Source organism: Oncorhynchus kisutch, linkage group LG30, assembly GCF_002021735.2.
Source record: "Oncorhynchus kisutch isolate 150728-3 linkage group LG30, Okis_V2, whole genome shotgun sequence".
Lineage (NCBI taxonomy): Eukaryota > Metazoa > Chordata > Actinopteri > Salmoniformes > Salmonidae > Oncorhynchus > Oncorhynchus kisutch.
This window is the reverse complement of record NC_034203.2, coordinates 36,513,710-36,528,216: the sequence shown is the minus strand read 5'-3', so window position 1 is coordinate 36,528,216 and position 14,507 is coordinate 36,513,710. Positions and strand designations below refer to the sequence as shown.

The 14,507-nt window shown below is 42.4% G+C and overlaps 1 protein-coding gene across 1 annotated transcript in view; it reads right to left on the bottom strand.

Moving 5' to 3' along the window:
* The window catches only part of LOC109874771 (neurocan core protein), a 144,394-nt gene that overhangs the window by 58,383 nt on the left and 71,504 nt on the right, over positions 1-14,507 (bottom strand). The window contains 3 exon segments of the mRNA XM_031810824.1: positions 5,160-5,342; positions 5,985-6,203; positions 14,168-14,232. Of these exon segments, the coding sequence (XP_031666684.1) occupies positions 5,160-5,342; positions 5,985-6,203; positions 14,168-14,225 (460 nt within the window). The 5' untranslated portion in view covers positions 14,226-14,232.

Here is a 14,507-nt window from a genome sequence, read left to right as displayed (position 1 = left end):
CTCTGCATGCATTATTTGGTGTTTTACGTTGTACACGAGGGATATTTTTGCAGAATTCTGCATGCAGAGTCTCAATTTGGTGTTTGTCCCATTTGTGAATTCTTGGTTGGTGAGCGGACCCCAGACCTCACAAACATAAAGGACATAACATAACAGATTCAAGTATTTTTTGCCAGATCCTAATTGCTATGTCAAATTTGATGTTAATTTTGATGGCATAGAAGGCCCTTCTTGCGTTGTCTCTCAGATCGTTCACAGCTTTGTGGAAGTTACCTGTGGCGCTGATGTTTAGCCCAAGGAAAGTATTGTTTTTTGTGTGCTCTAGGGCAACAGTGTCTAGATGGAATTTGTATTTGTGGTCCTGGCAACTGGAGCTTTTTTGGAACACCATTATTTTTGTCTTAGTGAGTTTTACTGTCAGGGCCCAGGTCTGACAGAATCTGTGCTGAAGATCTAAGTGCTGCTGTAGGCCCTCCTTGGTTTTATTTATTTATTTTTTACTTAACCTTTATTTAACTAGGCAAGTCAGTTGGGGACAGAAGCACCAGCTCAGCAGCAAACAGTAGAAATGTGACTTCAGGTTCTAATAGCGTGAGACCGGGTGCTGCAAACTGTTCTAGTGTCCTAGCCAATTTGTTGATATATATGTTGAAGAGGGTGCGGCTTAAGCTGCATCCCTGTCTCACCCCACGGACCTATGGAAAGAAATGTGTGTATTTTTCCCCCAACACCACTTTCCATGAATTTTTATAAGCAGGCCCCATGCCAAATTTAGTCGAAGCTTTTTTTAAATCAAAAAAGCATGAGACTTTGCCTTTGCCTTTGTTTTGGTTTGTTTGTTTGTTTGTCAATTAGAGTGTGCAGGGTGAATGATTGGTCTGTCGTACGGTAATTTGGCAAAAAGCCCATTTGACATTTTCTCAGTACATTGTTTTCCATTAGGAAATGTGAGGATTTTTCGAAGGTTGCTGTTGACACATATCTCACGGTAGTTATTGGGGTCAAATTTCTCTCTAGTTTTGTCGATTGGGGTGATCAGTCCTTGGTTCCAAATATTGGGTAATATGCCAGAGCTGAGGATGATGTTAAAGAGTTTAAGTATAGCTAATTGGAATTTGAGGTCTGTATATTTTATCATTTCATTTAGGATACCATCAATCCCACAGGTCTTTTTGGGTTGGAGGGTTTGTATTTTGTCCTGTAGTTCATTCAATGTAATTGGAGAATCCAGTGGGTTCTGTTCGTCTTTCATAGTTGATTCTAAGATTCGTATTTGATCATGTATATGTTTTGGCAGTATGTTCATTGTTATAGAGCCAAAAAGATTGGAGAAGTGCTTTATTCATACATTTCCATTTTGGATAAATAACTCTTCTTGTTGTTGTTTGTTTAGAGTTTTCCTATTTTCCCAGAAGTAGTTAGATTCTATGGATTCTTCAATTACATTAAGCTTATTTCTGACATGCTGTTCCTTCTTTTTCCATAGCGTATTTATCTATTGTTTTATCTCTCTCTCTCTCTCTCTCTCTCTCTCTCTCTCTCTCTCTCTCTCTCGCTCTCTCTCTCGCTCTCTCTCGCTCTCCTTCGCTCTCTCTCTCTCGCTCTCGCTCTCTCTCGCTCTCTCGCTCTTTCTCTCTCGCTCTCTCTCACTCTCTCTTTTTCTTACTCTCTTTATCTCTCACCCCCCCCCCCCTTCTATTTTCTTTCTTGATCAACACCACCCGGACACACACATACAGTGACTCTATTCACAAAAAATAAATAAGTACTCTATTCACTAGGGGCTGTTTTAGCAGGGTTCCTGCATGAAACAGCCACACACAGGTTTGTGTTGCGATGCCAAGTGTGTCCTTGTCTCAGCCAAACAGATGGGAGCTTGTATAAGCAATTAAATCATTAGGATGTTAATTCACTCATGAAGGTCACCCAATGAAATGTTACTCTCCATGTGGCAGTGTAAGACACTAAATGAGATGCTAATATCAACATTGGAATGTAGCCACGATGTTACAGTATGTGGAGTATTTTCTAAGCAGGAGATGTGTTCTCGCTTGGGTTCATTCCTCTGCATTTACAAATTCAAATTTAAATGGCTTTATCAGATAATGGAAAGGGTTACCACATACATTGCCAAAGGAAACACATAGACACATATCAAATCAATGATGACGCAGATATATAATAATAATAATAATAATAATAACACTAGGAAAAAAAATAATACTCAATGAGTAGTAACATTTAACAGGACACTTCAGTAAGGACAATGATGAAATAGTACATACTATTATATATATTTAAAAAGTAGGGCTAAATCATGCACATCAGATGCAGTATATACAGGGGCAGTCAGAAGTTTGCATACACCTTAGCCAAATACATTTAAACTCAGTTTTTCACAATTCCTGACATTTAATCCTACTAAAGATCCCCTGTCTTAGGTCAGTTAGGATCACCACTTTATTTTAAGAATGTGAAATAGTAGAGAGAATAATTTTTTTCAGCTTTTATTTTTTTTCATCACATTCCCAGTGGGTCAGAAGTTTACATACACTCAATTAGTATTTTGTAGCATTGCCTTTAAATTGTTTAACTTGGGTCAAATGTTTCAGTTAGCCTTCCACAAGCTTCCCACAAGTTGGGTGAATTTTGGCCCATTCCTCCTGACAGAGCTAGTGTATCTGAGCCAGGTTTGTAGGCCTCCTTGCTCACACACGCTTTTTCAGTTCTGCCCACAAATATTATATAGGATTGAGTTCAGGGCTTTGTGATGGCCACTCCAATACCTTGACTTTATTGTCCTTAAGCCATTTTGCCACAACTTTGGAAGTATGCTTGTGGCATCATTGTCCATTTGGAAGACCCATTTGCCACCAAGCGTTAATTTCCTGACTGATGTCTTGAGATGTTGCTTCAATATATCCACATAATTTTACTTTCTCATTATGCCATCTATTTTGTGAAGTGCACCAGTCCCTCCTGCAGCAAAGCACCACCACAACATGATGCTGCCACCCCTGTGCTTCACGGTTGGGATGTTGTTCTTCGGCTTGCAAGCCTCCCCCTTTTTCCTCCAAACATAACAATGGTCATTATGGCCAAACAGTTCTATTTTTGTTTCATCAGACCAGAGGACATTTCTCCAAAAAGTATGATCTTTGTCCCCATGTGCAGTTGCAAACCGTAGTCTGTCTTTTTATGGCGGTTTTGGAGCAGTGGCTTATTCCTTGCTGAGCGGCCTTTCAGGTTATGTCGATATAGGACTCGTTTTACTGTGGATATAGATACTTTTGTACCCATTTCCTCCAGCATCTTCACAAGGTCCTTTGCTGTTGTTCTGGGATTGATTTGCACTTTTCGCACCAAAGTACGTTCACCTCTAGGAGACAGAACACTACTCCTACCTGAGCTGTACGACGGCTGTGTGGTTCCATGGTGTTTATTTTTGCATATTATTGTTTGTATAGATGAACATGGTACCTTCAGGTGGTTGGAAATTGCTCCCAAGGATGAACCAGATCTGTAGAGGTGTACAATTTTTTTCTGACACCTTGGCTGATTTCTTTTGATTTTCCCGTGATGTCAAGCAAAGAGGCACTGAGTATCTCAAACTGGCCAATAGAAAGAAAAGATTAGGATGGGCAAAAGAACACAGACACTGGACAGAGGAACTCTGCCTAGAAGGCCAGCATCCCGGAGTCACCTCTTCACTGTTGACGTTGAGACTGGTGTTTTGCGGGGACTATTTTATGAAGCTGCCAGTTGAGGACTTGTAAGGTGTCTTTTCTCAAACTAGATACTCTAATCTACTTGTCCTCTTGCTCAGTTGTGCACCGGGGCCTCCCGCTTCTCTTTCTGTTCTGGTTAGAGCCAGTTTGCGCTGTTCTGTGAAGGGAGTAGTACACAGCGTTGTACGAGATCTTCAGTTTCTTGGCAGTTTCTCGCATGGATAAGCCTTCATTTCTCAGAACAATAATAGACTGATGAGTTTCAGAAGAAAGTGCTTTGTTTCTGGCCATTTTGAGCCTGTAATCGAACCTACAATGGTGGCGCTCCAGATACTCAACTAGTCTAAAGAAGGCCTGTTGTATTGGTTCTTTAATCAGCACAACAGTTTTCAGCTGTGCTAACATAATTGCAAAATGGTTTTCTAATGATCAATCAGCATTTTAAAATGAGAAACTTGGATTAGCTAACACAAACGTACCATTGGAACACAGGAGTGATGGTTGCTGATAATGGGCCTATGTAGATATTCCATTTTTTTTTAAATGCCGTTTCAAGCTACAATAGTCATTTACAACATGAACAATGTCTATACTGTATTTCTGATCAATTTGATGTTCTTTTAATGGACAAAAAAATTAGCTTTTCTTTAAAAAACAAGGACATTTCTAAGTGACTTTTGAACTTTTGAACGGTAGTGTTTATAAACATATACTACATCTGATGTTCATGATATAGCCCTACTTTTAGATGATTATAAAACTACACTGTTTGACAACCCAATAGGTTTATTCAGAACAGATCAATCTGAAACCATCTGTGTGTTTTTAGCTGCTTTTCATGGATGAGCAGTCACAGGCCAGTTGTCATTGGAATTCAATCCATGCACTTAATTACAGTGTTACGGACTATTAGCCTGTTAATATGAGCCCATAATGAAAATACAAAGAGAAGCAGAGTGTAATATTGGGATCAAACTCCAAATTGAATACATTTCAACTCTATATCTGACATGGTACAGGTGGCTTATTTGTTTGCCCATAACCAAGTGTGTGAGGTGTATACTTTTCTTCAAAGTAGATTTGTTTAATACTCACAAGAATCTGCCCTTATATAGTAAAAGGTTATCAAGTAAAAGGTCACAATTTCCCACTGAGGTGTCTAAGATGTTATTAACGATCATTTAAAGGGAAAAATAGGTTTTTAATCCACAGTATGGATTCCTTTAGCTTATATATAAATATAAATATTTTCAGAAGTATTGATAAAGTCTACTCCAAGGTTGTAGTAATTTACAAAATATACAAAATAATTCCCAGACAATACTTATAATACTTGTTGCATACCTATTGGGAACAATCCAGACGTGTTGTATTGTATTGGGGAAAGAAGGTATCTCAGCTTCTGAATCACACCAGCAATGAACCACTCACCTGTGACCACAAGGGGCACTATGTCTCGCTCGTAGTCATCTGCAACCACAATCTGACAATGGTAGGTGCCTGTGTCGTTGCTACGGAGGCCTGAGATCTCCATGGTAGCATTTAGGTTGTTAGCAGCATATCCAAGCAACCTGACCTGGCCAGCGAAAGCCTTATTCACCTTCACCATATCACCTTTGGAAAATAATGAAAAATTAAAAAAAATCTATGAAAGTGTATAGACCTTTTCAACTGTCAAAACAATAACCCTCTCATCATTTTGTCATAATAAATTAAGCATATTACGAATAGCCAAATATGGCATGTTTAAGTCCATGTTGATTGAAACTAATATCATTGAATCACTAGCTTTAATTTAAAAGAAGCAGGACCATCCATACTAAAGCCCTTTCCCACAGTCAAATTACCTAGTGGCCTCATGGGTGGAATGTTATTAACATTTGTAATAATTTCCTAATTAATAAACATTCTTTTTTTTTACGCCGAAAAATGTCAGTCTTCTGTGATGTATATAAAGTGTAACATTAGGATGAAAACTCAAAATGTAATACATTTCCACTATATCTGGCATGGTACAGGTCTCTTCTTTCATTTTTAAGCCCATAACCATGTGTGTGAGGTGTGTATTCTTGCTTCAAAATAGATTTGTTTAAGACTACCAAAAAACGCTCTGTGTGAACCTGATTTAGCCCACTGGAGTAAAAGGTTAAAGGAAGTGAATAAAACCGCTCAACACCGAACCCCATGGAGGAATTTAGTGAATGACCTAAAACTCCACAAAGAGCAAAAGGGTTTAATTCAATTTACATTACTTACCCTTCGCTGAGAGAACCATCTGCTCCAGTGGACCCCTCTCTCCACCCTGCGGTATCCAGGTTCGGGTCCACTGGATGTGGGGAGGCTGGCTGGAAGGGCTGAGCTCACTGGGCTGAAGGGTGAAGACGCAGGGGAGGTGGGCGATGCCAGCCAGGGGCTCTCGTATGGTAGGGTGGGTGACTCTACGCATGTTCACTATGGAGGATGCCTCGCTCATACCTACAGAAAGGAGATACAGGAAGAATGACAGGGTCATGAGTTGAAGGAAGAAAGGTAAAAGAGAAAGAAGGAGAGGAAGTCTCACAGAAATAGATTTCACTCCTATGGGTACATCTAACATGGCTGCCTGTCCTCTCACCACAGAACATTTCTCTTGAATGGTATTTTCCCTTCTAGTAATTCTATTTCTATGGAAGGTCTTCAGCGTTCTGTCAGTAGAGGAGGAAGGGTTAGTGTGACAAGGACATGTTCTGTCAGTCTGGTCTATTGAGAGCAGAAGACGAATGAGAGGACCTGAGATTCCAGGGAGGCATCTGTTAGTTAACCAGACTGAGATTCATTAGCAGCATAACACCACTCAGGGAACGTTCCAGAAACCAAGAAAAACTCCAGTCCCAATCCAGCAGAGGTGACAACACCACCGTGTAGAGTCACAGACATTTGCAGACATGCACGGTACGCACGCACACAAACACACACAGACACACGCATACATACATAAATACACACACATGCACACGCACACACACACACATTTGACAATTGGCTGGCTAGACAGATAATTAATTCAAATTTCAGTATGTTAATTTCATCACACTCATATCTGCACTCACACCTGCTCTCCAGTCACTCTCTCTCTCTCTTTCTCTTGCCCACTCCCTCTTTTTGTCTCAGCATCTCTCTGTTTCTATCCCCCTGCTATCTTCCTCTCCTCTATCTGCCCCTACAGTCGCCTATCTCTATCCCCCACTCTGTCCTTTCCTCTCTTTTTGATTGGATGTAAAAGGGTCTTGGACGGTGTTGTCGCGCAAAGCGTCAGGGTTCATCGCTCTGCAGATAGGTATCAGTAATTCACTCAGTCCAGTTGCCATGAGATACAGCCTCAGGGTAACCATGGAAACATGAATACTGGTAAAGACTACCTACCAACCCCTCCCCCCTCCACCCCACTCATCTTTCTGACTTCCCCCTTAAATCATCAACATCTGGTAGAAATACAGTTCCTACCTTCTAACAAAAACGATTATATTTTAGGGGGATTTTTTTATTCTGAAATTATTTCTCTGAAGGCCCCCCTTACTCACTCTACATAGTCACGTTTTGGAGAACATAGTACTAGTGTACCTAAAATATTTGAATTTAACATTTTAAAAAGTGATACCTTAACATGGGTGTTTGCCATCAGTCTCAACACAAGACATCTACAAACACCATGGTAGTTATCCGGTAGGGCTGTGACTTAAGTCTGCTCATCTGTAACACTAAGATAAACACTCAGCATATCGACCAGAACAGTCAAGTCTCAAGATCCTTAGGTCCACTAAACTCCAATTTCTTTTGGGATTTTTCTTCAGATTTTTGCACGTCCTTTTGTGTTCCCTTTCAATTTCACCTTCTTTCTCAAACACATCCATTTTCTACATATTTAAAACAAATGTGGGCCTAAAGGGGAAAACGCTGTATGAAAAAACAAAGGTTTGTTTTGCCCGGTGTTGGAATAATGTGTTTAAGCCGCATGGTTGGGAGGGATGGTGGGTGGAATCCCCAGAAGATATCTCCCATCTCCATTTAGATTGGAATGTTTTCACAAGCGGAACCCCCCTAGAGAGAATCCACATGTCTGTGTTCTGAAAGCATGATGCTGCTTCAACCCAAACCAGACGTAATCACAAACACTGTTTGGTCTGGAGAGAGGGGGGGGGGGCAGAGAGAGAGAAGGAGAGTGGGGGGGATGCAGAGAGAGAGAAGGAGAGTGGGGGGGGATGCAGAGAGAGAGAAGGAGAGTGGGGGGGATGCAGAGAGAGAGAAGGAGAGTGAGGGGGAGAGAGAGAGAAGGAGAGAGGGGGGGCAGACAGAGAGAAGGAGAGAGGGGGGGAGACAGAGAGAAGGAGAGAGGGGGGGCAGAGAGAGAGAAGGAGAGTGAGGGGCAGAGAGAGAGAAGGAGAGTGGGGGGGATGCAGAGAGAGAGAAGGAGAGTGAGGGGCAGAGAGAGAGAAGGAGAGTGGGGGGGGTGCAGAGAGAGAGAAGGAGAGAGAGAAGGAGAGAGGGGGGGAGAGAGAGAGAAGGAGAGAAGGAGAGTGGGGGAGAGAGAGAGAAGGAGAGAGCAGGGGGAAGAGAGAGAGAAGGAGAGAGGGGGGGCAGAGAGAGAGAAGGAGAGAGGGGGGGCAGAGAGAGAGAATGAGAGTGGGGGAGAGAGAGAGAAGGAGAGAGCGGGGGGGCAGAGAGAGAGAAGGAGAGTGAGGGGGAGAGAGAGAGAGAGAAGGAGAGAACAGACTGACAAAGACAGAGATATGTATTTTAGTTTTTCCTAGCCGCTGTGCTTCTACATCTGCATTGCATGCTGTTTAGGGTTTTAGGCTGGGTTTTTGTTTAAGCACTTTGTGACATCTGCTGAAGTGTAGAAGGGCCTTTATAAATACATTTGATTGAGGTAACCTCTGTGAATGAAAAAAAAACACAAGAAGTATGGAAATGACAGCAAAAACAAAAGAAAAGAGGGAGAAAAGAGGGAGAGTTCTTAAAAGGGAAACGAGGATGGAGATGACATGGACGACTCTTACTGTCGTTAACAGAGTGCGGTTTATGGTATTCTTGTCTGAGGGGCAAACTATGTACAGTGGGGAGAACAAGTATTTGATAAACTGCCAATTTTGCAGGTTTTCCTACTTACAAAGCATGTAGAGGTCTCTAATTTTCATCATAGGTACACTTCAACTGTGAGAGACCAATTCTAAAACAAAAATCCAGAAAATCACATTGTATGATTTTTAAGTAATTAATTTGCATTTTATTGCATGACATAAGTATTTGATCACCGACCAAACAGTAAGAATTCCAACTCTCACAGACCTGTTAGTTTTTCTTTAAGAAACCCTCCTGTTCTCCACTCATTACCTGTATTAACTGCACCTGTTTGAACTCGTTACCTGTATAAAATACACCTGTCCACACACTCAATCAAACAGACTCCAACCTCTCCACAATGGCCAATACCAGGGAGCTGTGTAAGGACATCAGGGATAAAATTGTAGCTCTGCACAAGGCTGGGATGGGCTACGGGACAATAGGCAAGCAGCTTGGTGAGAAGGCAACAACTGTTGGCGCAATTATTAGAAAATGGAAGAAGTTCAAGATGACGGTCAATCATCCTCGGTCTGGGGCTCAATGCAAGATCTCACCTCGTGGGGCATCAATGATCATGAGGAAGGTGAGGGATCAGCCCAGAACTACACGGCAGGACATGGTCAATGACCTGAAGAGAGCTGGGACCACAGTCTCAAAGAAAACCATTAGTAACACACTACGCCGTCATGGATTAAAATCCTGCAGCGCACGCAAGGTCCCCCTACTCAAGCCAGCGCATGTCCAGGCCCGTCTGAAGTTTGCCAATGACCATCTGGATGATCCAGAGGAGGAATGGGAGAAGGTCATGTGGTCTGATGAGACAAAAATAGAGCTTTTTGGTCTAAACTCCACTCGCCGTGTTTGGAGGCAGAAGAAGGATGAGTACAACCCCAAGAACACCATCCCAACCATGAAGCATGGAGGTGGAAACATCATTCTTTGGGGATGCTTTTCTGCAAAGGGGACAGGACGACTGCACCGTATTGAGGGGAGGATGGATGGGGCCATATATCGCGAGATCTTGGCCAACAACCTCCTTCCCTCAGTAAGAGCATTGAAGATGGGTCGTGGCTGGGTCTTCCAGTATTACAACGCGCCCGAAACACACAGCCAGAGCAACTAAGGAGTGGCTCCGTAAGAAGCATCTCAAGGTCCTGGAGTGGCCTAGCCAGTCTCCAGACCTGAACCCAATAGAAAATCTTTGGAGGGAGCTGAAAGTCCGTATTGCCGAGCCTGTCGCTCGGCAATACGGACTTTCAGCTCCCTCCAAAGAAACCTGAAGGATCTGGAGAAGGTCTGTATGGAGGAGTGGGCCAAAATCCCTGCTGCAGTGTGTGCAAACCTGGTCAAGAACTTCAGGAAACGTATGATCTCTGTAATTGCAAACAAAGGTTTCTGTACCAAATATTAAGTTCTGTTTTTCTGATGTATCAAATACTTATGTCATGCAATAAAATGCAAATGAATTACTTAAAAATCATACAATGTGATTTTCTGGGTTTTTGTTTTAGATTCCGTCTCTCACAGTTGAAGTGTACCTATGATAAAAAATTACAGACCTCTACATGCTTTGTAAGCAGGGAAACCTGCAAAATCGGCAGTGTATTAAATACTTGTTCTCCCCACTGTATATCGATATAAATTGCTATTCCTACTAAGGGTCCTTCAAGGCTGTTCTCTCGTTTGCCTCATTCTTGTCCCTGCCTATTACTCACTGTTGATAAGTTTCATGGAGTGTAGCACTGACATACAGGAACCCTGCCGGTGATCTGAGAGGGAAGCACATTATCCAGTCATGTCTGTGCTGCTACTGCACAGCTGTCTTCAGGTATGATGGGCTAGTCCAATGAGATGGTCCCTCTGTTTCAAGTCAGTTTAATGCCTACAAGATAGATTTTATAGATGCACACAGGCAGGTAAACACATGCAGACACACACACGCAGACACACACACACACACGCACACACAAACACAATCATCATACAGCAAAACCCAGCAGATTCTCAGGCCTCAGGGCATTCTCTCCCAGCACCTGCAGCCATCAATCTATCGGCTGGGATATCCATGGCAACAGCAGCTGGAGGATAGCTGGCCAGATAGGTAGTGGTGTGCGGTGTGTGTGTGTGTGTGTGTGTGTGTGTGTGTGTGTGTGTGTGTGTGTGTGTGTGTGTGTGTGTGTGTGTGTGTGTGTGTGTGTGTGTGTGTGTGTGTGTGTGTGTGTGTGTGTGTGTGTGTGTGTGTCAGTGGAGGCTGCTGAGGGGAGGACGGCTGATAATAATGGCTGGAACAGAGCAAATGGAGTGGCATCAAACACCTGGAAACCATGTGATGTATTTGATACCATTCCAGCTATTCCGCTCCAGTCATTACCATACATACACACAATAGCAGTCAAAAGTCTGGACACCCATACTCATTCAATTTCTTTTTTCTACAATGTAGAATAATAGGGAAGACATCAAAACTAGGAAATAACACAAATGGAATCATGTAATAAGCAAAAAAGTCTGTACTAACAAATCATGTAGTAACATATCAAAACATATTTTCTATGCCAAGCCACCCTTTGCCTTGATAACAGCTATGCACACTCTTGGCATTCTCTCAACCAGCTTCATGAGGTAGTCACCTGGAATGCATTTCAATTAACAGGTATGCTTCGTTAAAAATTAATTTGTGGAATTTCTTTCCTTCTTAATGAGTTTGAGCCAATCATTTGGGTTGTGACAAGGTAGGGGGGGTATACAGAAGATAGCCCTATTTGGTAAAATACCAAGTCCATATTATGGCAAGAACAGCTAAAATAAGCAAAGAGAAACAACAGTCCATCATTACTTTAAGACATGAAGGTCAGTCAATTAGAAAAATTGTGAAAGTTTGAAAGTTTCTTCAAGTTCAGTCGCAAAAACCATCAAACGCTATGATAAAACTGGCTCTCATGAGGACTGCCACAGGAAAGGAAGAACCAGAGTTACCTCTGCTGCAGAGGATATGTTCATTAGAGTTACCAGCCTCAGAAATCGCAGCCCAAATAAATGCTTCACAGAGTAGCAGACACATCTCAACATCAACTGTTGTGATAAAAAAAATACGTATTTTCCTGATCTATTTGATATTAATGGTTAACAATTAATATTAAACGAATAGTAAGACATTTATGTCCTACTAGTGTTTTTTATGGTCTCCACTCTAGTTCCCTGCAGTTAATCTGGGCTATTGGTCACCAGAGATTGCTTGAGCTGACAAATGAGTTAAAGACTGCATTACATAGACTGCATTACAAGATGTGGTGGGTGTAACCGAGATAGAGAGAGCCTGGAAGAGTTTATAACAATCCCTCATTGTCTCAAAATCATCCTTGCATATGGGAAACTAAGCCAGGGTGGGGTTAAGACAACACCCCCCAGTGCAGATAACAACAAGATGAACCCAGAGTGGCTTATGATGCCCAAATCTGCATGGGAGGGGTGGAACCAACCATGACTAAGCATTCTTAGTGTCAGCTATATAAAGAACTCTGCCTTTGGGTACAGGTTAGGCTACTCAGCCCAACAGTCAAGACTCTGGGGTTGACTAGTCTCATTATTGCAATAATTAATTCATATTGAATAAATATAATTGTTTGAAGAAATGACCAAGTCTCTCTCACATGATTAGAATATTCCACGACATTGTTCAGAGGAGACTGAGTGAATCACGCCTTCATGGTCGAATTGCTGCAAAGAAACCACTACTAAAGGACACCAATAAGAAAAAGAGACTTGCTTGGGCCAAGAAACACGAGCAATGGACATTAGACCGGTGGAAATCTGTCCTTGGTCTGAGTCCAAATTTGAGATTTTTCGTTCCAACCGCCGTGTCTTGTGAAATGCAGAGTAGGTGAACATATGATCTCCGCATGTGTGGTTCCCACCGTGAAGCATGGAGGAGGAGGTGTGATGGTGTGGGGGTGCTTTTGTGGTGACACGGTCTGTGATTTATTTAGATTTCAAGGCACACTTAACCATCATGGCTACCACAGCATTCTGCAGCAATGTGCTTAGTGGGACTGTCATTTGTTTTTCAACAGTACAATGACCCAATACACATCCAGGCTGCGTAAGGGCTATTTGATCAAGAAGGAGAGTGATGGAGTGCTGCGTCAGATTATCTGGCCTCCACAATCACCAGACCTCAACCCAATTGAGATGGTTTGGGATAAGTTGGACCACAGAGTGAAGGAAAAGCAGCCAACAAGTGCTAGCATATGTTGGAAAAGCATTCCAGGTGAAGCTGGTTTAGAGAATGCCAAGAGTGTGCAAATTGATTCCATATGGTTTATTTCATAGTTTTGATGTCTTCACTATTATTCTGAAATGTAGAATATAGTTGCTTTTTTAAAACTTGAATGAGTAGGTGTGTCCAACCTTTGGCTGGTACTGTATATACACTATATGACCAAGAGTATGTGAACACCAGCTCGTCAAACATCTCATTCCAAAATCATGGGCATTAATATGGAGTTGGTCCCCCCTTTGCTGCTATAACAGCCTCCACTCTTCAGGGAATGCTTTTCACTAGATGTTGGAACATTGCTGCGGGGACATACTTCCGTTCAGCCACAAGAGCATTCGTGAGATCGGGCACTGATGTTGGGTGATTAGGCCTTGCTCTCAGTTGGTGTTCCAATTCATCCCAAAGGTGTTTCGAAGGGGTTGAGGTCAGTGCTCTGTGCAGGCCAGTCAAGTTCTTCCACGGTTCTTCCAACCGACTTGTTGGAAACGTGTCATCCTATGACGGTGCCACATTGAAAGTCACTGAGCTCTTCAGTAAGGTCATTCTACTGACAATGTTCGTCTATGGAGATTGCATGTCCCACATTCTGACAATTTGTGGGCCCTCTAACATCACATGCACTAACCACAGGCTTAGATAGACTCCCTACACAGAGTCATTCTGTCTTTGTTGTTCCAGCACAGGTTAATTTGATGCAGTGTAATTGAACAGACGGTCGACTATATTTCCATCAATTGATTTGGAACCGTTCCAGTACAGTTCCACAGAGCCTTTCTGCAAACATCCACAGCCTCTTAACTCTCAGTTAGCCACATCACTCAGATTATCACAAAATGTATTTTGTTGGATGACAACAATGTTTTTCCATATAGTGTTACTATGGATCAGAAACTTGTAAGCTACAGATGTAGGATCTTAATTCTGGGATCTAACTCAAACATGGGTTATGCATTATCTTGGGGTGGGGTTCAAGTTCTGCTTTTATCTTTTGAAATGTGCCTGTGATTTCCAGCAGTACCTCATGTTGTCCCAGACTGACAGGTTAGTAAATAAGATGGCTCACCAAGCAGCAGCAGAGACAGGACAGCCTGCAGACCAGCTACACACACAGCCACCGCCATCCTTGACCTGCAGAGACAAAGAAAGAGAGAGAGAGAGAGAGAGAGAGAGAGGGAGAGAGAGAGGGGGGGAAGAGAGACAGAGAGAGAGAGAGAGAGAGGGGGGGGAGACACAGAGAGAGGGAGAGAGAGAGAGAGGGAGAGAGAGAAAGATCATTAAGATTCAAAGTGCATAGTTATCGTAGTATCTGTCTGTCAATCTCTCTCTCTCTCTCTCTCTCTCTCTCTCTCTCTCTCTCTCTCTCTTCCACCTCTCCCCAGGTAGGAAAATTCTGTAGGTCAATG